General features: G+C 38.9%; 1 protein-coding gene across 10 annotated transcripts in view; it reads right to left on the bottom strand.

Annotated features, from left to right (window-relative positions):
- The window catches only part of LOC148644088 (nuclear receptor subfamily 5 group A member 2-like), a 313,041-nt gene that overhangs the window by 12,128 nt on the left and 276,325 nt on the right, over positions 1-24,588 (bottom strand). For 4 of the 10 annotated variants that reach the window (XR_015928930.1, XR_015928931.1, XR_015928932.1 and 1 more), the window contains exons 5-6: positions 8,479-8,598; positions 5,683-5,830 (exon numbers count right to left, since the gene is read on the bottom strand). The exons of the other annotated variants lie outside the window; for them this stretch is intronic. Coding sequence is in view for 1 of the 4 variants with exons in the window: in XM_088615255.1 (XP_088471381.1) it covers positions 5,683-5,830; positions 8,479-8,598 (268 nt within the window). In the remaining 3 variants the exon portion in view is untranslated. The remainder of the gene's footprint in view (positions 1-5,682; positions 5,831-8,478; positions 8,599-24,588) is intronic. 10 annotated transcript variants of the gene reach the window in all.

Raw genomic sequence — 24,588 nt, 5'->3', positions numbered from 1 at the left:
AACAGTAAATTACTGAAAGAAATAAAGCAGAGGAGGCATGGTAGGTACTGTATGTTGGCACTGATCCACTAGAGAGGACAGGGACTGACCTATTAACACTGCAGCTCTGCTTACAGTAATTCAAGAGGTTAAACAAACACTGCAAGGAGGCTTCAAATAATGTTTCAGACGGAGGAGTTTATTTTCTTTAAGCAGCTGAGTTGCCCTCAGCACAGCCAAAACATCCTCTCTTGTACAGCCTTTCCTTTCCTATGGAACTCTACCACAACACCTACGGATTTGTCCTGTAATGTAATAATGTTTTGGGCTAAAATGTACTCTGATATAAGAGTCAAAACCAAATGTGCTTGCTTTCCTGCGCATTCCTTATGCGTTAAGGAATACACCGGTCAAACAATAAAGGCAAAAATCACTAACGCTTAATGAAAGCTTAAACATAGTCTGCCGTGTAGCACAATACCATTTTAAACTGGAGCTGCAGTGTTTTCTGCTTCTGCCAATATATTAAAAAAAAAACATAAAAACTACAAAGCCTCAAAAAAAGTGTTGCTCTCCTTCTTTGAAATTATACCTAAATGAATTGTTTGGGTCATGACACATCTATTAAAAGATCTAATTAGCTAAATAATAATTTTAAATTTAAGAAGTTGGACATTCCAGGTGTTTTCCTTTGTATTGCATACACTATCTAGTTTTCAGTTGTAGGAATTACAATAGAAAGTTGCATTGAAACATAAGAGAGCAGTGATATGATAGTGTTCAAATACTGTATAAATACAGAAGTGCTGTATTGAAATCTCAATATGGTACATCTGGTTTGTGCAGGACTGAAATGGCTCACTGCCTACAAACGTATTTTGAAAGCTTTGATATAAACATACAATTATTTGGTCTCCTGTCAACATGATACTTGGAATCAGTCTACTCCCACAAAGTCTAAACAGTCAAGAAGCCACCCCAGTGTTTTTCTTATAAGAAAGTATCGGGCTCAGTCAGTCTTTCTTCTGACAGGACGGAATTGATTACAGTCTACTGGAATGTCTTGGCTGTGGTACAGTACTCCACGCTCACCAAGGTGATTCAGAGAGGCAGAAAGAAAACTAGATATTTGCTCTTGACTGTAGAAAACGGATGTGACAAAGGTTCGGGGCTGTAACAACAAGAGATTTTTTGAATATGCAAACAATGTATGCTAGCAGAATTATAACTGGCATTGTATACAGTTTTATTTTTAATTTGGGAAACCCAACTGGGTGGCACAATGGTTCGCTGCATCGCAATACTGGGCGGCTGGCACCCATTCTGGCCCTGGGGTGCTGTCTGTGTGGAGTCTGCATGTTCACATGTGTATCCTCCGGGTGCTGTGGGAAGGAACCACAGGACCTGCAGGAAACCCACATAAACGCATGAGGAACATGCAAACTCCACACAGACAGCACCCCAGGTCCAGAACTAAACCCAGGACCCCAGCACTGCGAGGGGCTAACCACTGCACCACTGTGACACCCCCTATGCAGGAAGAGCTTATCTGACCTGAGGGAAAATTAGCAATTGAAACAAATGTCTGGAAAAAAGAGCCACTGCATAAAAATGTCCCTAGTTATAATGTACACGTTTAGAGCCCACTGCTTTAAAATAAAATATTCTCCGTCACTTACAGTATATTCATATAAACAACATTGAACAGCTTTTGGCTTTTGTGATGTGTACTTTAACTAAAAAAAGACTATGAGCCGTGGGTTTAAAATTTGTCAAAAAATAAAATGCAACATGTGAAACAAAATAATGAAACATAAATTAGCACGGTAAAATTTTAAAATGAAGAGGCTTAAAAAAACATGTGAAAAAGGTTTGCAGTGGCTGTTGTCAAGGTTCATAGGAGAAGAATGGGAGTTAATGGGATTTCTGCCTACTTTTGTGAATTACAGACATGATGGGAGAGATGTTCGATTTTAAAAATGTCTGAACTGCACACAATTAAACAATATGCTGGAAAGAGCCTCAGCACATGGGGTTAATTCAGCTAATGGTGACAAAATGATGATGTGCAGCTAGTATTCAATTATTGTTTGGGCTCAGGTGCCAGAGTGTTAGCTTATACAATACTTTGATTTCTTGTCTAAGGTACCATGTGGTTCCTATTGACTGTAAACATTCCCCTAATCTAGTTTTTACTAAAGACAAGTGACACCTTACACACCGTCAGTAATGAAAATGAAGTACATTGTTTAATATTTGCATTCAATTCATAGCCTGACATTTTGCACTTTGAATTTAAACGTCTAAGCTTTTAGTTGTACACTTGCTGTTATGTCAAATTTTAAAATATTTTCCAAATAAAGCTATATTTTGTCTTTGTTGGTTTTATTTCCATCACACTGATATGAGTTTAACTGTACTGCAATGAGAACTTTTTGGCATTTATATTTTACGTGAAACACATTAAACAGGAAATAAACGATATTACACGAGAAATTTAATTACAAATAGTGTTGAATTTATTTGGATGCAAAGTCCTGACGACTCATGAGTATTGAGACATTTCTGACAGCAAATCCCCTTTCCACGCACTTCCATGTGACAATGTAGGAAAAAAGACAGCATTTAATAAAAAAACATTATATATTTTAAAAATGTTCATAGAAATTATTTATATTAATCGAACTGAACGTATTTTGCAATGAAACGTTTCGTGAATAAATGCCATAAATCGTGTTTTTAACAGAAGTTCAGGAGGAAGGTCAGATGATTATCTCTCCTTTTTCTGCACTTCCATTTCATTGTCATAGCAAAGACCTACTGCATGTCATTTCTCTCAAGCGATGGTCAAGCAGAGTTTACAACAGGCGTAATAATTTTGCCGCCTTCTGCTCTCTTACAGTATATATACTATATATAAACCTCACCTTCTGGGTTTCACACCTCTCCTGCAACCCCATCTACACTTTTTCAGCGGCTCCCTGGCTCATTCCTAATGAAAGTCTGGGGGTTCAGTCAGTCTCATCCTTATGCTCAGGCGGCTGTTCTCTCAGCTAGGTGAGTTATGCCAATTAACCTCTTTTTCCTCACAAATTTTATCCGGGGAGTGTTTTTGTCAGCACTTTGAAACTAGAAATGTGGCCCAACATTGAAAATGGCCTGCATTGTTTGATGTGCTCCCTTTCAGACTCAGGTGAGCCCTAGGGGGAGCTGCATTCGCAGTTTAATTAAATGTTTTGAATAATCTTTTCAGCACTCTTGAGGGCCAAAGAAAATTGTCCTGATAAATAAATCTGACTCAATGGATGCGGAGAGACACAGGAGCTATGGCAAAGATTCCCTCCTTACATTAAAAAAATCGACCGTCTCCTCACACATCCACACAAAACAAAATGCCTTGGATTATTCCTGGGCCTTCAAGTGTTCTCATTATTTAAAGCGGCTTTTGTTCCACAAAGACCGGCGCTAAATTGCAATCGCTTAAGGGAATGTGGGGATATAAAAGCCTATTTTTCCCTCCTCTAGCAGTATCTGCAGTATGAATGAGAGTCAGGAAATTGAATGATAGGTCAATCCATTAAGCCTTCTATTAAGTACTATTGCAGAACAAAGGTAGCCTGTGTTGTCTTCATAAACATTGCCTTTTGAGAAACCCCTAATTTTAATTAAACTCATTACCTACTACAGGCAGAAATCTATTTAGACAGCAACTGCAGTTATCTAAATAAACAGAATGTCTCCGTATATATACACACTATATACAATTATATTGGTCCCACTGGAATTCAGAATGCCATTCTCAATCCAACTCAAGCCTGGAACAGATATGTTTAAAGTGGCACCTAAATCAACGCTAAAGTTGACAGCATCCAATTGCTTTCAGCCCTTAATTGAAACAGGTCAGAACTAAACAAAAACCGACTGAAGAAAATCTTAATCTTGCTGAATTTTAATATTCAGTCACAATATTTGCAAATATTCATACAAGTGATATATATATGCTACCAGGTAAGATAAGCAAGTTGAACAAAGAAATGACTGACAGATCTAAGTAGTTGTTACTTTATAGAATGACTGACTAGTCACAGGTGTTTAATAAGTGAAAAAACACATACTATAGGCTACAGCATTTTGGAACTTCAGTCCTTACTTTCAAAGCTGTGGCAAGAGATGGGTCTTGCTCACATATTAAGCTGCACATTTCATGCTGATTCATAAGCGATCTCACTTTAGAGCTGGACTGAGGAAAGTGAGCAGAATTCTGGGAGGAGTGTAAACTGTTTCTGGAAAGACAGCCTTTGCTGGTTTGTGCAGCATCTATAGTGAGTAAAAACCACCGTTCTCTGTATTTTAAATAAAAGTATGTCAGTTAGGTTGTGGTTCTTTTCTTTTTCTATGATGTGCAACGTTTAAATGAGTTCTTAGTGCTAATCATGCCATACTGTTTCTTCCCAAAATGAAATAAAGCTTTAAATACTTATTTTTAGTCCAATTTCATATGAGTATGTACAGCATATCACATAGTTGTCCATTATTCCCATGCAGTTACACAAGTGCAGCTCATCAGACCCAATGACGTGAGTCCTCTCCTATATGTAACCTGCTTTGGAATGACAAGCGCCTTAAAAAATCAAGTAATTATTACTACTAAACTGACTCCAAGTTATTATTCCTTTTTATGATGGGGTTATAATGAAATCCTACGGAAAATAATAAAGGATCGCATGTTTATTGCATATCCTGGGGTGTGCAGGGTTAAATGCTCTACGCAGGACAGTACTTTATCTTTCGGAGCTATATTAAATGCTCAAGAACAGTTCTTTGTTATGGCTACCTTGGAGGATAATTTGTTGAGGAAGTCAAAGCGTGTTTAAAAAGGGGCACAGTGGCTGGTGCTCGGTGTTGAAAGTTTCCAGCTACTGGAGGCAATGGTTCCTGCTGTCGGACACTGACGTACATGGGAGCAGGAGTAATCAGCCATTATCCTAATTTCATGTCAACATGATTATAGTTGTTTTGTATTGTTCATTTTCTTAGCCTGTATCAGTGATTTTGTTTCTGCTCTGAAATTATAGCCCCAAACAGGCTATTTTCGTGAAGCAAAGGTTGTCTCATGAGAAGAAACCTATTTACCAATAACGGTATTAGCCGCAGCACTGGAGTGAGAAAATTGAACAGCTGAAAGAGGATTTTCTTATTTTCTGCAAATGATGCCAAGTATCCAATGACAGTTGTCATTTACAGCTACAATGACAGAATCGTTACTGTAGCAGGTAGCAACTGCAGTTGAAAGAATGCAGTTTCTGAATTCTAAAGTCTTCGCTCTCTGACGTACAAATACCGTTGTTCTAGAGCATTTTCATTCACGTCACTTCCTCAACCCATCAGCACCCTAGTAGCAGCTCCCTGGCTCATTCCTTGAGAGTAAGGACTGCCTAGTCCTTACAATCGGGTTGTTATTCATTCAGCTGTGCAAGTTAAGACAGCAATTCGGCACTAAATTTTATTATTAAATATCTTATGTGATCAGTGTTTAAGAGAATTGTTTAACAATTACAGATTAATTTCCTTACTGTGTAAACTAAGGACTCCTAACCTCTGAGAACTAAATTACTGGCGAACACCCTGTGACTGCAGTTGCAAGTGTGATTTGTACTGCAGAAACAAAACATATGCAAGCAAATGAAATTATACCACACTCACCAGGATTAAAAAGCATAAGGAATTTGAAGCAGGCAATCTCTCTCCGGTCGACTTGTAGAGACTGTAACTTGCTTACTATCTCTTGACCTCTCAGAACAAGATTATTCAAGGTCCCCCCACCTTGGGTTGCTATGGTTGATAGCTCAATCTGTAAAATAAGAAAAAAAATATAATAAATTGAAAATATATTTTTATAGAAAGACAATTTCTATGGGATTAGTGATATCAAACTATGTGCTCTGCATTTGGTCAGCATCTTTTTTCTGTTTCCAAAATAAAGATTAAACCTGTATTACACAGATGCATCAAAGAAGCTTGTTTTCTATCTAAATGTCCTGATGATCTGAACCATTTCCCTTGCTGAGCCAAAAAGATTTAAGTTACCCAATCAGGGTACTTCTTGCTTGGCTGTTATGGTACCGGTAACTAACAAGGCCTGAACAGATCTGATCACCATAATCCTTAATTTCATACACTGGGAACAGAATTAAGAAAACATATATCAGATCTTCCTTTACTTTAATGGGAAAAACGTACTGCTATAAAACATTGTTACAAATTCAAGTAGAACTAGAATAACTTATCAAACACATTATCCTGGTATTTGTTTCAGGTCTAAATACAAGCCCTTCTCTGAATTATAATAAACAGGTCCTTTATGACACCTTTACTGTAAGGCACCTTTACAGTATAACACCAAATTGCTCCACAGATTCACAGTTCCCATTTTATTACATTTTTACTCTGAAGTTTCAGGGTTTTAAATTTTTTGGTGTGGTTCTTTCAGTATGTATTAGAATGGCTGGCATCCAAATGCTTATTGGAGCCATTGTACATGGTCCTATTTTAAGGGCATACGATGCAAAGTAAAACACACAATAGCAAGGCAAAACGTAATATCTTCTAACCGAATGAGGGTTCTAAATGTGCAAAATGGTGCTCTGAAGATAAAAGTTCCATTTAATTCATTTCAGGACTCAGACTCTCTCCTGTGATGGACAATAATTTCACAAGCACATTGGTGATGTCTAGTTTATATACCAGCATTTTCACATATACTGTAAGTAACTTTATTTCTTAGCCAAAGGAAAATAAAATAACCTCTTTAAGGGAGCTCAAAATCACTCATCTTTCACTATTTGGGTTTCCAGAGCACAATATTGTCACTACCTCTAAGGAACCGTGGTATAAAAATATTGAAAAACCAGATCCCAAACATTTCCCACTGTACTGCTCTTTTAACTTACAGATCCACCTTTTGAGATTGAATACAACATCGGGTCTCGACTTCATGGCGTGACAACTAATGATCTGGTACGCAAGTCGAACTTGGCAAGCATAAATTTCATAAATGAAATATTATTCTCATTTGCACAGGCCATCCTGCAACTTATGTCATATATTCGTGCCTTTTAAAGCAGCTTTTCACAACCCATGTAAAAACCCAGCCAAGAGTTGATCATATCCAAAAAGTTCCCCACACCACGTTTTCTGTTCGGTTCTCACAGCTGCATCAGTAAATAAAGACCACAGGGCTGACTTTCGTATGGGAAAATGTGGGCCTTTAACAGAAATAAAATGAATTTTTTACTTTCTCCTCCAACCTGGGCCACATGCTGTGTGTGGACAATCCGAGGTTATCTGCGGATCACTGTTTTTTTTTTTCCTGCACACGAAAACATCTCCGAAAACAGGCAAACAAACGCTAGCATCTGTGTGGGTCATTTTCCGGTCATAGAAGGAATGCTGCCAGAAACTGAGCTCCTTCTGAGCATCTCGCATGGCGGCAAAATGCTAGCTACCTCACCAACGAATACAACTGAACAGAGCCTGGTTTTCGGCTAGGGCTTCTAACTAATCACCCATCTAAAACCATCAGGTTATTTTCTATATCTGATTCTTATCGGATATAGATTCCATATCTGACTTAGTGACCTAAACAACTGAAGATCAGAGATGGAAATTCACATTTGAGTGGTGACTTCTGACATTATTACAGTTAATGTCTGACCACAATACAGGAAGCGAGAAAGCTTGGTCCTGATAAAATTACTACATCAAGGTCTTGTTAAACAGCACTAGAACTAGATCCTGGGCTTTGCAGGGAGGCATTTCAACACCTAATTATCTACTGATTTTTAAAAAGCTAGGACGGACAATATAAGTGTTATTTTCGCCAAGTAATAAATATTTCCTTTCCCTTAATCTACATGTATCACAACATGAAGGCGGAGTGAAGTTGCTTCTGTGCTTGATTTGATGAGCATTTCATGTACAAAATCTGGATCTGGAGGTAAACCAATGAAAATGACTAAATATTAAGGAAAGCGAATCTGCTTGTTTGTTTATGGGGTTTCTGAAAAACATTAACAACTGTATGTGGTTTTAACCTTTATTTTCCAAACCATTATTAAGATTTTAGGTTGATGAACTGATATTGGTATATCACTATTAATTCCTGGGATTTTACTGTACTGAAGAGCCCCATTCAGTGCAAAACTGCTCACTTGATCTTTAGTAGGTTAGAGAAAACTACAAAGGAATTACCTCATGTTCATTCGGTTTAATTGTCTAACTTCTTTTTTTGCCTGGCCATTAATTTTACACTGTGCTTCTATAAATAACCTTTTTTATGTGTTAGGAAGATCAACACACAGATGTGTTCTGTCACTTCATACTTTATATTGAAAATGTCTGCGTATCTCTTTGGAGATGATTTTGCGCAACACCACTCAAGCGGATAACATCATTAGAAAAGCACAGCAACCTACAGTGGGCAGACTGTTGAGCTCTTACCTCTTGGCCAGTGACCAAAAGTAGACTCCCTTCTTTGCTGTGCTGTACTTGTCTGTAAAGGTGATCAAGCACTAGTAGTTCACTCCAGCAGTTATGAAGAAGCTTCATCTGGTCTCCTACCTGGAAAGAGAAAAATAAGAAAATACCAACTAAAAAAAACAATTGTGAACATTTGATACTTTAATAGGTTACTAGCAACAGTGTTGTACTTGATGGACGTAAATGATCTAAACTTACTGCAGTCCCAATTTCGGTTAGAAGTCAACAAGCTTCTAATCTATATTGTGCAATTTTCATTACTCATATTTTCAATACTGTAAGGAGCAGAGAACTAGAACTTCCTAATATAAGAAAACATTTTAATGCTGTCAATTTGTTCATTAAAAGTTTAACCTATGGTTAAAAATGTCTCAATTTAATTTTGCTTGACATTTTTTAAGTCAAATCTTTTAACAATTATATGAAAATTGGGATTTAGAAGCTTTAAACCAACAGAAAAAAAAATCCTTTCAAATGGCCCAATAGATAACCCAATGAAAAAGCTCTGCTGTGTGCTTTGTTCCCCTGCAATTATTGCTTAGGAAAGAAACCTATACATATTCAAAGAGATATGAAGAATGTCAGTGCTGAATGCAACTATCAGTCTGTGCAGATTTTTCAAATTTCTACGAACAATGGAATAGCTTTTTAGCAAAGAAAGCTGTCTCAAATCACAATCTGTGTGATTTGTCTCTTTACGAGTGCAGCATTGCTTAGCAACTGTAACATCAGCTTCCTGTAGGCATCCAGATTGGAGTTTTAAGGTAAACATTCCAAGTCTATTCTCATGCATTTAAGGCCAACAGCAGACTTCAGGCAGACATGTAGCAGCACTGGTCTTAGACAAAACATTACATTCTGTGCGCAGCTTTGCTCTATCAAGAAAAAGGAGCACACTGATCATAGCACAGGGGCAGCATGGTGGCCCAGTGGTCAGCAGTGGTGCCTGGCAGTGTTGTGGCCCTGGGTTCAATCCCAGACCTGGGGCGCTGTCTGTGTGGAGTTTGCATGTTCTCCCTGCATTTGCATGGGTTTCCTCTGGATGCTCTAGGTTCCTCCCACAGTCCAAAGACTTACTGGGTGGGCAATTGGGTTCTGGGAAAACTGCCCCTTTTGCAAGTGTGTGTCTATGTGCCCTGGGATGGATTAATAGCCCTTTCCAGGGTTCACCCTGCTTTGCGCCTGTTGCTTCAGCTCCCCCACAACCTGGGATTAGAAAATGGATCGGCAGATAATGGTTTTAGCACAGCTATCTTTGATGTCACGCGGGATTCTGGTTTTCACTTCTCTTGAGCTATTCATCATTTTTCAAAACAACTCAATTGTTCACCTAGCTGGTATAATCTAGGTATATAATCTCCACTTTGAATCCATTAAGGATTCAAAACTTCAAAGAAATCCTGCTCGCTAATAAGGACTGGAGCATCTAAGGCCCAGAACTGGCTATTACCCATTGCAGAAAAGGAAGCTAGCTAGAAAAGATCTCATTTTCCATTATGATATGTAAAGAGTGAATTTACAGAGCTTTAACCTGTCAGAATAATTACAAACGTATGTGTGTCCAGGATTAAAACAGCCTCACTTGTCGAATGCCCTATCTAGCTCATAGTGAAGAGGTAGGATGTTCATGCCCTTTCCTCATTCATACCAGACAGGGACTGGATCATAGCTGCAGATTCAGCACCATGTTCAAACTACTGTGCCACCCAGTCTCCCAGTGACACTGCAATTCTCCTGCACTGATTGTGGTGTATCACTTTACAAATCATTACGTCACAAAACCGAGGCTCCGTAAACAAACTGCTCTGCTAATTCACTTGGTTTCTCAAAACATCACAATTTGTTTCCAAATGTACAAATCCAGTCACGTGCGCATTGTGTGCATTCCCTACACAAATCCTGGTTCCATTCTTTCTCATGAGAATGGAACTCTGTTACCATGGCAGACATCCACGGATTCATGTCTTATGTCACAATGGAGGCCTGGACTCACTCATCGAAACCTATAAGAAAAGGCTGCTCTGACCTATCAGAACAATGAAAACGGAAATGTTTTAAAACGTTGCAAAATGAAAAATGACCGATGCACAATCAAAAGCTTGTGATTCAAATTCACTGCGTTAACTGTGCACCTCAGTTTTTGGAACTGTTCCTTCTTTCTTGTGGCAGTAGAGGGCAGTATACATCTACCTTCATTTGTTTTGACTTGTCCAAAAAGCAAACCTGTGAGAAAATGTAGTCAGTGCTGCAAAGGACATCCACTTGGTTCAATGAACAACTTTCTGTATAAATTATATCATCAGCACAGAAACAATTAGCTGATTGATTTAATCAATGACAAGAATGTAGATACGATCAAGTGTTACAATACATGTAATGAGTATCACAAATGTATGCAATGCTTTCAGGACTATTCCCTTCTGTTATAACTAAGGTGGCTTAGTTTAAGTGAGAGGAAAAGTTTGGAATTCAACAATCATTAATTGACATTGAACAGAATCTTCAAAAGCTTCACTGCAACACATCAAGGTACTAATATATACATGACTAGCAAATCTGAACCATCGTAGAAGCTACTCCATTACATTCACCAGCTGAATCTGATTGAGCTGTTGTCAGGTGTTCCTCATCATTAATTTGCTAAACATGTGCTTCTCTCTACACACTCATGAAGCTAAAAGGAGCTTGGAGTCAGATACATGAATGAGTGCATCTATTTCACTCCAACCAATATTTCCTCTGCAGAACAGAAAGCATGTGTTCTTCTCTCTGGTTCCCTTTGTTCGGTTTAATGAGTGACATACAAAGTCTACTAGTTATGAAAGAGGTTTCTAAAGTTTTTTTTAAAATGTTTGCACTCATCAACCCACTGGCAACTTAAAACTGTGAAAAATTACAGTTTGTTTCCACTCGATCAGGTTGCGATACCTTGATATAACTGTAACCTGCAAAAAGCCCCACTGCATTCCCTTTGTAGTGAGCAGCTGTTGCCATGGTAAGCAAGCGCACAAGAGTTTACACATAATGCCTTGTGGTTTTTTTGTCATATAGTTAGAATAGTTAAGTACTGTATGTGTAGCCTGGCTGATTCTCACAGCCCCTGGTTTTCAAGGTGAACTGCTTTTAAACTAATGCAATACAAAATAAAACATAAAAAACAGCCAGCATTATAGCTATGGAACATTTAAAGTCTGTAAGTACAGATTAATAATTGTGAAAAGATAATATTGAAAAAAATCTAGAATCTATACAGCATAATGCAAATTATATTAAACCAATAAGCATGAGCATAAGCACAATTCATTGTTACAGACAATATGCGGAGGCACATGAATTCACTGTTCGGAACACTGATATTTGATATGTGAGCTCCTTGCATAATTTGAGATCTTGATTTCATGCTCAATGCAGTTTATCAAGGAGGGACTCTGATATGTTGTTGCAAATATGATGAAAAACTTCCCAGGAGTCATCCAAGTTGTTTGGTTGCTATTTAACCTTTTCAGAGTGTACTGTATGTCACCCGTCTGGCCTCCACGACATTCATATACCGGGGCTCTGGGAATGACGTTATATCAATGTGATTGCTCCATCAGCCTCACGACGGATTTTCCCATGTTGAAATATGAATCCCTCTCCAAAGAGATGTGTTCCTCAGGGAATTGTGACATTCCGGACCTCAATCTGCCTTTACTGTACCTCATGGTAGTCAGGTTATTTTCAACCTTCCAAGCAGCTGAGGTAATCTCCAACATCCTTAGCTAAGAAACAGCTCCACACTTGTCTTTTATCTTTCCCATATTTGCCTGGTATCTTTTGGAAACTGTTAAGCCACTCTCCACTTTCAAACAAACTGCCATTAATTATTTACAAGCAGCTCACACTTGAACCAGAAAGGACCTATTCCTCCAGGTTTGATCACTACACTGTTGCATTTCTCTTACCCATTTGAGTCCCTCTGGGTTGTACTGTAGCTTCTTCTCAGCAAAGGTTTCTGAGCAGTATCCCTCACCCTGAAGCCACTCTGCACTGATCTGTCTCTTTCTCACCCTGAAGAAACATTGAGATGTGCTTGCAGCAAGGTCATCGGCAAAATCTCTACTGGATTGTTGCCTATCACAGAGAATATACTCAGGAATTTTCCAGCAGTTTTGGACAGTTTGGGTTCTATTCATTGAACACTTCTGCAGTCAACAGTACCAGTTTCAGGAACATTCATCAGCATTTTGTATATATGGCCTTGGGTGAAAAGTAAAATTCGGGACGCATACTGTCAACAGGAAAGGCTTTCTTTAGCTACTGTTTCTCCAGACTCAGTCCAGAGAAGAGCATTCAGATATAGTACATGCTGGATTGTTAGGGAATGTCTTACACTGATATGTGAAACACCTGAACCTTTTTTAATCTTAAACAGAAAAGATTACCTGGGGACCTGATACAAGTTCTCCAAATTCCTCAAAAAACATTGGCTTGTGTATTCAACACTGAGGACACCAGGCACTAACCAAGGGATTGTGGGCATCAGCAACCCAGCCATATTGTTGAAACCAATGCCCTGGCTTCTTTCAAGAAACAACTGGAGATGCCTGGATCAAATAACAACCCTTACTGCTCTTGTGTTTCAAAACACGGACTTTTACATGCTTGTCATGTGTGAGTTCCTTCCCAGGAGCCACGTTTATTGCAAGTTTCAAATCCCAGGACTCTAAATCATGTGAATGCTTATACTTGTATCAGCTTTCTGCCGGCTTGCTACAATGGGACTGGTTGCAAGGCAATCGATTACAGTAGTTCAGGTGGGTAGCTGCGTCAGCATGCAGGGACAAATACGCCAGGTCACCAGGCGACAATGCGGGAGAGGGAGGAGTTAAGAGCAGACGCCCAGTCTGAGGGGGCGGAGGCACTGGTGAGGTTGGCAAAAACCGAGAAAAAAGTCACAACCCCCTCCGGGACTGTCGCTGGAAGAGTCTCCCCTTGCGGGGGTCTGCCTCGGCCCTCCGGGAGGTGCTCAGCGTGTCTCAAAGGGACCCACAGCTGCTCCTTAATTAGCGTGGTTTCTAAGGCAACGTGTCGCCCTTAATCCAGAGCCCCGCCTCCACTCTGAACACGCATGCACGTTATGCCACAAACATAATACCAACAAGGCAACATTTCATTTTTACGTAAAGTGACATATTTCCAATTTTGTTTCTGCGTACACGTACCTTAAAATTCCTGCAATTTAAAGAGCGTTTTTCACCCTAATGGATCTCAGTGCTTTACCTATAGGATAACTGAATTAAGAGTTATGCCACCTCACACTCTTTATAAAAGTGCCAAGGGACCTTTAGTCAGGACCTTTGTTTAACATGTCATCTTAAGCCTGGCTTAGCACCTGAGATCTGGTGAGGCTACAAGGCTGCTGTTGATATTTTGTACACACATAAAGCATTTGTACTTAAAAGTTTCATAAACCTTTATATACAAAGTCTGCACACATAACTTTATGCACAAATACAAATCATATTTAATACTATTGCAGCTATATTTTAAGATGCACCTCCCTTGGAGCTTAAAGAGTTAACATGCTTCTGTCAAAAGTGTATTTAACTTATTTAGGACTTTGTGGTACAGCCCAGAAACTAAACTTATATCTCTTTTGGAACCAGATTCAACATGCTTAGTTTATTGTGAGAAATATGGCATGCCCAGTAAATCTTCCTTCCTTTTCTCTGTACAGATTAGCCACATTCAATTAAAGACTGAAGACAGATGTTTTCATTGCTGTGGCTTGAGTAATGCTGTTTTTTTTTCCTTAGATGTTAGACACTTTGCAAATACCCCCTTTCAAATCCCCTTTTCCGCAAATACCTGTAAGTAAATTAAAGAAAATATCAGGATTTCGTACTATATTTCAGAGACAGAACATATCAGCATATTTTTATTATGATATAATGCCCAGTGAACTAAAAGCATATCGTAATGATACACACTCTGAGAAACATGTTTCATGTAATTTTTAAGACGCTAAAAGTGAAAATTTTTTGATTGTGAAAAACATGAACAAAATATGCAGGACATATAAAGTATCTTATATTGAATTGTGAAAGATAGCTACTATTTTTTTAGAGTGCCTTGCAACAATATTCAGACGTTTCAATGGTGTCCCAATTTTGAGGAGGCAAACAATTTTGTTGATTAGCTTCAGCAATCTAAAACATCATTAAGGCATCAGCACATGGTCTACTGATTAAATGTAAAATATCCCCAGACATCATGGTATGTACTGTATGGTGACTTTATGATTAATGTACAGAAAGACTATAATACATCAAAAAGTAAAGGGGGTGTTTTACTTCAGTAAATCCCATGAGAACAATCTTTAGATGTATGTTAGATTTAGTAATGTCACTAGTGCAGTGTCCAGCCCTGGGTGTTACAACCCAACCAAAATTATTATTTGGGGGTTGCTACAGTATTCCGTGTATTAACCGATACTATTAATGGATCATTTTATTTCCAATACTCTTTATAGGATAGGTTACCTCTATGGAATATACTATTCAATATTTGAGCCATTACCATTTGACGAAGGATATAGAGTTTAAAAACTGAACTCTGTCGGGGTTTGTGTTAAGGACTCAGAGGTCTGATTCAGTTCAATTACTTTATTATTTTTTACCGAACACTTATGGATTGGTGATATCACTCCAGCCTACTAACAAACAAGCATTATTTATTTTAATCAATTATTAAGTGAAACAGTCTCCACTTACTGTAACTAAACCCTCTTGAATGTGACCCTGAAATCTTTTCAAATGAGGAAAGTATATTCAAGAATATCTCACGCTGACTTCAGTATGCAGGTGAGAAAGTAGTGAGATACAGTAATACAGTATATGCATGTTCTAGTATACTTTTCCAATGATGTTGATGTGTAATACAATATTTTTAACTTGAAGCAACTTTGTGTCCTCTTTAAAAATGTGGCTATTTAAAATCACATATTTTGGAGATAATACCAAGGTAGTTCAAAAGAGAAGGAGGTGAGGTTTTTACCCCTTGAACTTTTCACCCCTCTCGTTTAAAACTGTCAAGAGTAGCAAGCCTTTTGCGTTGTTGACATACAAATACTCACATAATCAGACAGTAAAATAGCTAAATTTAGAAGTCTTGCAGAGAGGAGTACAGGGTTCAGCTGCAGGTGGGTGATTGGTTCAAAGGAGACTGAATGTGTTGGGCTGAGAAGTTGAAATCTCTGAAGGGGAATATTGGCCCTGTGCCCGACTGTACTCAGTCAAATAACAGAGGATGTTAGTAAATGCCAGCCCAGCTGCACAGACATAATGAGACTTGAAGCAGAAAAGTCTGTACAAAAAGTACGATATACAGCTTGTCAAGCCTTACCTAGAAGAGAAGGCCATACTGCTCACATTTCATATGCAGTACACACCATATAGTTTTTACAGGCAATGGATCTGCCATTTTAATGCCCTTTCATTCTTCATTTCATCTCTAGATTATTATCCAAAACTGAATGTAAATGGAAACAAAATATTGTACATTAATGTCCACTGTATATACACTTCCCTACCATAATATCGGAGAAGAGTGTGGGTTGTGTTTCTTTGTGGTGTTTTTTTTATCCTCCAAGCACTGCCTGCAAACTCTTACGATAATCTAAATGGATTCATTTATAAGATGTGCTGCTGCACAGGAAAGGGCCTGGTCTGCTACTACTTTACAGTTCCTGCGAATCATGGGATATCCATGTAATGGGTCATTTTATTCCCAATATTTATTACAGGATAGGTAACCCCCATGGAATATACTAAGCCAAAATATGTTAGTAAATTAACTTACAGACAATAACTTTTTTTGTACTTTTAAACATCTACAATTTGTTTTCAAAAAGCCTGGAGCAAAATGTGTATGGTACCATAAAGTCCTTCAAAACTGAGGTGGTTTCTCAGCTTGGCCCTGTGCTGAACTTGAGTCATTTCTCCTTCCTATCTTGTGATAGACAATGTTGTTTGGGGATTACTAGATAGGGAGGCCATAAGATTTCAATAAGATCTCCCTTACCTAAAACCTAGCACTGATAATATGTCAAAGCATGCGATTACACTAAAACTTGAAACTTTTTAACAGCCTCTGCTGGCTTGGCAGACGTCTAGGAACAAGCAGATCTTGTGACATTCTTTTCTTATACTGGAGGCAGATTTGCTACACAGGTATCCAAACTTAATCACGTCACATATACCACCTGACATTTCTGGAATATGCTTAGAAAACATTGGTAATGCTTCCAACAGAGCCCCCAAATTGTACATTATTTCTACACATTTTAAAAATTAAACATACTTTTTTTAATAGAGTGACATAAACGTGATCATGACCAACTCCTACCGCAGAAGGTAGGATGTTAGTAACAAAACCTTAATCCTGACCACTGCCTGAACTATGCTCTTGACCTTGGGTTTGGAAATACGTTATATTTTTATAACGGTTTGCGACATCATTAGTGACATGTTAATTGACTGTTTGTTGACCACTAGAATGGAGACTACTACATCTTAACTGTAACCAAGCAGTCATTGGGGCTGAATCTGAGTGACTTCCTTGGATGCCAATTAAATGCTATTTTTATTCAATATATGTCATAGAACATGGTGGCACAGTAGTTACCCTTGGTGCCTCACAGTGCTGGTGTCCAGACTCAATTCCAGCGGTGCTGTCTGGGTGGAGTTTGAATGTCCTTCCCATGTTCACCTGGGTCTCCTCCGGGTGCTCAGCTTTCTTCCCACAGTGCAAAGATGTAGGGTAGGTTGATCGGCCCTGGTGTGGGTGTGTGTGTGTCTGCCCTGTGGTGGACTGGTGTCCCATCCAGGGTGTACCCTGCCTTGTGCCCGTTGCTTGCTGGGATAGGCTACAGCTTTCCTGTGACCTTATTCTGGATGAAGCAGATAATCATTGCATGGATATCCCATGATTCCACTGCATTAATAATTATCTTAATTATACAAAATATTTCATCACTTATCCACCCACCTACCCATCCATTTTTGAAATGCTATACTGCATTACAGCTATACTGTATTCCAGATACTGTATGACATTTTACAGCCATATTTACAATAAAGAGGCCATGTTATATCTGCTTTTCATATTATTGCTAAAATATAGGTAATGGTGGTTTGGAACAAGCTGCCCACCCATGTTCTCAAAGTTGATACCAGTTGAAACAGCTGGATGAGCTGCCTGATTAAATTAGCTACTACCAAGCAACAAGCTAGATGGTCAGAATGGACTCTCATATGCAAATGTTTTAGTCTTCAGATTTTTGAAACAGTCCTGAAGTATTTACGAAGCCTTTTGGTCTTGAAAATGTTGAAAGAATGCATTTTGAAGTCTGTTTTATATAAAAAGGGTAATTGAAAAAAAAAACAGCATTCTAATTTACCTGCACTCTTATTTAACATTTTTCAAACAAATGTCAAATGCAGTGTTTTTTTTTAATTTATAGACAGAAACTAGAAATAAATTGTGCATTTTATGAAAAAGGTTCCTGTAAACCACAGTGCCGAACGGGGAAACAGTGATTCCTAATGAGAATGTGAAGACACAAACTTTGACAAGTGTGAAATCTCTTGGTGGTTTTTGGCTCTAGGGTGTCTCATTAGTCAAACACCGTGCGCTTTATTATCTGTGGCACTGAAAAGAACACCACTATCCACTGCGTGTTACAGACTGCGGGGGGATGACTATTCTTTTGAGAAAAAAAACATTGGTAACTAAGGTGAACGGACAATTTCATAAGATAAGGTTCATACCGTTTAAACTAGGGGAGAAAATCTTTCATTTAAATCTGTTGCAATATCCCTTGATGAAACCAAAGAACAACTGACCAGAATAGTAGATTCAAAATTCAGAGTTATTTTCATCAATGTGCATTTAGAAAAGTTTCTTAATCTAGACACTACTTAGACTGGCAGAAACTGGCATTCGGTATCGGAGGTGTGTGATCCCATTTACATCTACTCATGCTAATTTGTGTTCCCTCCACGATGAGATATGACATTTTCCAAACTGAGATTTACCTGTTTAACTAAACTGTTTCAATTGAAATCCAGTCATATTTCATTCTCGATTCAGGCAAAGCCTATAGTCGCCTGCTCCTTTTATTCAAATCCCCATATATTCTGTTAAAAGAGTCTTGTTCCTTCCTCTTTGTTCACAGACAAAAAACTACACAACCAAAACATTTCCTTCAAGACACTTGAAGCCTGAAGCAACAACAATAAAAAATGATCATTAGAAGTTTAAGGATTAAACCTCATATCTTATATATTAAACCAAATAAGTTGTTTCATTTTTTGCTTCCTGTTTAAAGAGTAAAATGCTTCACAGTGAAAATACTGCCACTTTAAGGAAGAAGGTGCCAGTCTTGCCCTCACACACTTAGTGCATGATGTCCTGTGCTATATTTCTTCTCCACTGCAAGTGGCAGCCATTTCTTTTCTGACACATCTCATCTCAACTCAGTTTAACGGGGTATTTACGAGTGTCAGGAATGACCCCTTTCACCTCCTCACCTCTCTAGTACTCTTTCACCTTTCATCTTGCCTATTAAACAAGCCCGGAGATCCACACTCCCTATTGTTGGCCTGCAATATCAGTCTAGCAGCTGAAGGCCAGTGTAGTCAGTAATTCTGGATTGCATGACATAGAGAAACTGTTAGTGCACCTCCCTAATAGCCAGAAGGCTTGTCACTCGTTTGTCAGGCATGGCTGACAGAATTATGGTTCCTTAAATGAAACAATATATCTTTGGAAGTCAAGTATCTTTTTTTTTTAGGTTGGGGCATGGCACAAAACGTCTTTATCTGTTCAGAGACCACAAGTGGACGTTAAAGGGCTCACTGACCTGGTGTACTTCCTAACGCACACACAAACTCCAGGACAACAAGCTCTCCCTCAGGACAACAAGCAGGGCTTTGCGAGATAATTTGTTCATCACTGGACTGCAACATGTACTTACAGACTGAGCGCTAAAAACACACTAGTAAGCATTACCCAGTAAAACTGATTCTTATAGAGTGAGTTCTTTGCTCCTTTATGTTTAGATACAGTGTGCAATACTTTACCATTTAAAGTAACATACAATCACAGGGAAGGAGCACACTTAAACTGCTTTGGTGCTTAAAATATAACTTGTTGTTAAGCCCACCTGGGTTTTGTAATGATTAACCGTTTCCATCTTACACAGAAGAGCGTCAAAATGAACATTATATTTGAACAATTTTAAGCTATGGAGCTCATATTTGTGAATGAAAGAAAGACCAGATAAAACCAAACTGTGGTTTTTTGTTGTTTTATAGTACCTTTTTTTACTTTGCTACCACTTTTGACTGATATCACATCCTTAGGAATACACATTTTTTACACTTGGCTAGACCATTTTTAAAACACACCCATCCTTCCATTTTCAAACTCATCCAATACAGAGTCACAGGGGAGCTGGAGCTGAACACGCTATCCGCAGGGCAAACGCACACACACCAGGGCCAGTCTTCCCAGAGGCCAATTAACCTGCTAGTATGTTCCTCACAGACAGCACCCCAGGTCTGGAATTGAACCCTGGACACCAGCGCTGCGATGCAGCAATGCTAATGCTAAGATAAACACTGTACCACCGTGCCCCCTAAATAAAACACATACAAAATCAATTTCACCAAAAACAACTGTTCAGTTAATAACAGAAAAGGTCTTCCAAGTGTCTTGAAATACAGGTTGAACTCATTGCAATCTTTAGTGCTAATTAGATTCCCCAAGAGGAATAATAATAATAATTGCTTACACTTTTTAGTGATTTTCTGGACATTCCACTCAAAAGTGCTTTACAGGTAATGGGGACTCCACCACCAGTGTGCAGCACCAGTACGCTCCCCACACACCAGCTATCAGAGAGGAGAAAAACAGTGATGAAGCCAGTTCATAGAGGGGGGTTATTAGGAGGCCATGACTGGTAAAAGCCAATGGGAAATTTGGGGTAACACCCCTACTCTTTTCAAGAAATTCCCTGGGATTTTTAATAACCACAGAGAGTAAGGACCTCGCTTTCACGTTTCATCCAAAGGACGGCGCCTTTTTACAGCATAGTGTCCCCGCCACTGTACTGGTGCATTAGGACCCACACAGACCGCAGGGTGACCGCCCCCTACTGGCCCCACTAACACCTCTTCCAGCAGCGACCTTAGTTTTTCCCAGGAGGTCTCTCAGCCAGGTACTGGCCAGTCTCACACCTGCTGAGCTTCAGTGGGCTGCCAGGTGTGAGTTGCAGGTTGATAAGGCTGCAGGTAAGAGAAAGTGCACAGGGTTGGATGTGCTAGAATTGGCCAATTCATGGTATAGACCCACAGGGCTTCCAGTCAGCCTAGGGTGATGCCTAGAGGGAAAGGTTGTTCCCTGGGCCTGTGATCCCTGCAAGGTCTTTTGAATGAGCTCGTACGGGCAGTGTGTTCGCAAGTCCTTATCAAGCAGCCAGCCAGTTCTGAAAACAAAAACAAACACAGTGGCATATTGTTTTCTCACTGCTCCCTCTCAATACCAGGGTCCTGGGTTTGATCCAAGCATTTGGTGCCCTTCTGTGCGAAGCCTGCATGTTCTCCCCAGGTTTGTGGGGGTTTTCGCCAGGTGCTCTGGTTTCCCTCCCACCTCTCAAAGACACGCATGGTGGGTTTGACTCTGGATGTTTCCCCTTGGGGTTTGTCCCCGCAAGGAAGGTGGATGGGCTCCCCATCTCGTTACTTGCCTTTGAGCAGAGTGGTTTTGGTACATCCAACACTTAGAGTTAGTTCTTATTATGGAATTACATGGACGTGGATGGAAAACAGAAAATAACTCATGTTGCAGTCGGTGTCAACTTCACATAACCTTAGGGACTGCTCCCTGAATGCCTCTGAGCATGTGTGTGAGAACTGGATCGATACCTCACAGGTCCCTTCCACCACCCTGACTCTCTTTTGCATGTATGTGCTGAAATCGCCACAGGGGCTTTTCTCCAGGTAAATAAAACTGCAGTTGTTCCCTGCACAGTAGCTTCCTGATCCAGGATTAAAAACCATTCTGTCACAATGTCTAGACCAATACACCTGCCCGACAGAAAGACAAAGATGTGGAAAAAGCATATCAACACATAAAGAATACACTTCATGTCATAGGGCAAAGGCTGTATGTACCAAGGGGATCATTTTACCACTACAAAGGCAAAACGATTTTTTTGGTTTAATTCTAAACTCCTGCTCAGCGAAAGCTTCCCCCATCATATGGTGTGCATGTGTGTTTTCTTGTTTTCCTGCTTAAAATTGTTGTTGTTGATGTTGCTGTTAAGCCCTGAGCCCACTTTGTCCACACTGTTTTTTTTTTGTTTATATTAGATATAAACATTTTCTTTAAGCAATTTCTTCCTCCCTTCCAAATATGCCAGCTTGTATTAGGTTCACTGGATGTATTTTGTTTCACTAAGTCTCATCTTGGTCATAGCAGAAGATAGCTCAAGGAATTGGCATTATTGTGCCATATAATTGCGAAACACTAGACATTTCTGCATTAAACTGAGATTTCTAAACCCAGTATCAAATTAGAGGTTGCTCTTACTACTTACAGTATACAGCTCGTGATTTGGATCGATTGAATCCATTCAATTCAATTCATTCACTGGCATGTATTATCATGTCAGCACACGCACTGGATTCTGGATAATCTTGGATTTTTTGTTTCAGATATTTATGGGAATATTGACACGCAATGCAAACTGCATTAAATAAACAACTGTCACCTTATAACTGCATTTAAATACTGCTTTCATTTCACAGAAACAGCATGGCAATGTGTACAATTTCAGAAATGAGCCCCCAGAGACCAACAACATTAAATCCATGTTTCTCTGATAGGCTTACTCCACAGCTTGTTGTTAAATTTCACAGCAATAAAACAAGATGGTGCCACTCTCCTAGAGAATTCATTGAATCTAAAATGTGCTTTGGAACATCTTCAATCTCTATAATTGGCCATTAAAGCTGACTAAATGTGCACGGCAAGTTTTGCCTTTTGCAAGTACGTACAGTGCAAATTGTGCCGCAGTTTTCAAAATTATTTTTAAACCCCTGTGGATTTTCTAAAACTACATGTAAGTAAAAGAGGAAGCATCTCAAGTATGTTTTCTCTTGCTACTTACAGTCTCAGCTTTAAACTTGTAAAATAACCTTCAAAGGAGCAGAATCTGTTTCAACTGTAACAACAGATGGATTTCATATTCCACATGGCCCAACATGGATTTTATTTTGCAAAGATACAGGGTCCTGGGATTTGATTTCAGCACCAAAGCTGACACATTAACCTTGTAATGACTGGAGGCTGGAAAAAAAAGCTGGCACAATATAACACTTTCATACAGATCTTTAATAAAGGAAACTTAATTGCATCATACCCTTCACCTTTTCTAGTTCGTAAAAAAATTATATCATCTGCGTCTGGAAACATCATTTCAGAAATATGTTTCCAGAGCTCAGGAGTGCTGACTGTCATTATTTTACAGTTCATTCTGTATGAATATTGCAGACGTTATTTCCAAGCTTCCGAATTAAAAGCCAACATGCTTTTTGACATGCAGAAATGGAGAACCACATTGTCTGGTACTGGAGCTGGTTGTTTTTCACCACATGCTATATTTACATTAAACACCTGCGATAGTGAATTAGAACGCAGACTGGAGTAAACACAGACTTCCACTGGGGAGCAGAGAAGGTCCTGCAGACACAAGGACTGACCTGACAGCGCCTGTGTGAATAGGCACACTACACAGACCTTGCAGGTTAACTGGTGGGCACTCAAAGCAGTGATGGGACTAACATTATCACTGAAAATATGAATAGGAAGGGCTTGTCAACAGTATTGTTTATATGAAAATGACAGTTTTTAATATGTTAAAGGACTCAGAATGAATGATTGATCACTGTGTGATCTTCATAGCAGTTACCTATGCACTGGATAAGAGCAGGGGTTTACAGAGCTTTTACTACAGGACATCAACAATTTGGCACAGTTTCACAGTGAAACAGAGCTAAAATAAACGAGCACATTATCTTCTTGCTGCTTTTATCTATGCTACTTTCACACTGCACTCTCCAACTGTCACTTAAACCACAATTAACTTCATAGTGTCATACAGAAAGAAAGCACATCATTTTAACAGAGATTATAGGAAAACATTTTTTTTAAATAAGCTATCCAGTGCTTTAGGAAACAGGTGTGTTACAGGTATTGTCATTCAAATTGAAATTGTATTACAATTGAATGCATTTATTACAATTATTAATCATGTCTACTGTGATTTAGCATTTGCTTCAATTATAATATACTTTCTGCAGCAAACAAAATAAAAAATAACTAGGCTAGTATCCAGTTTCAAAAAGGAAAAAGTCTTGTTACCATGTCACTTTGTGCAATTCCCAGTGCTATCATTGACTCACTGTGTGTTAGCATGAAATTATTTTAATTTATTGGTTTTATAACAGGGCAGGTGCATTTATCTACGAAGCCCATTTATAACATGACCTAGTGCCCTAGTTGGTTACATTTTATTACCATAAAAGCAGAGTGCATAAATACATCACAGGTTAAGATATTACAATTAGAGTATTGTCAAAACAATAAAACACATTTTGAAATGACAAATTCTCAAATATAGAAAACATGAGACTTAAACTGACTGCATTCATGAGAAACCTGAAAATGATTATTTACTGCTCCTACATGTACTGGAGTATCGCTATGTGGCTCTGTGCAAAAGACCTAATACTGTATATGCTGTTGCTTGATGTTAAGAGGCTCATGGAAAAGAGACCAACAGAGGTTCTACCTACAATAATGAATTGTTACGGTGATGCTTATTAACATTTCACCAAACAATCCAAAGGGACAAAACAGTATTAAAAGCTCTTAGTGACCAAACAAGCACAATGAGTTCAATGACCAACTCTCAATGTTCCCTCATTCTTAAACAGAACCACTTTCACGTACTCGGGGTGC

Source organism: Lepisosteus platostomus, chromosome 21 (genome assembly GCF_059453375.1).
Source record: "Lepisosteus platostomus isolate fLepPlt1 chromosome 21, fLepPlt1.hap1, whole genome shotgun sequence".
In the NCBI taxonomy this organism is placed as follows: Eukaryota; Metazoa; Chordata; class Actinopteri; order Semionotiformes; family Lepisosteidae; genus Lepisosteus; species Lepisosteus platostomus.
This window is presented reverse-complemented; position numbering and strand designations above follow the sequence as displayed.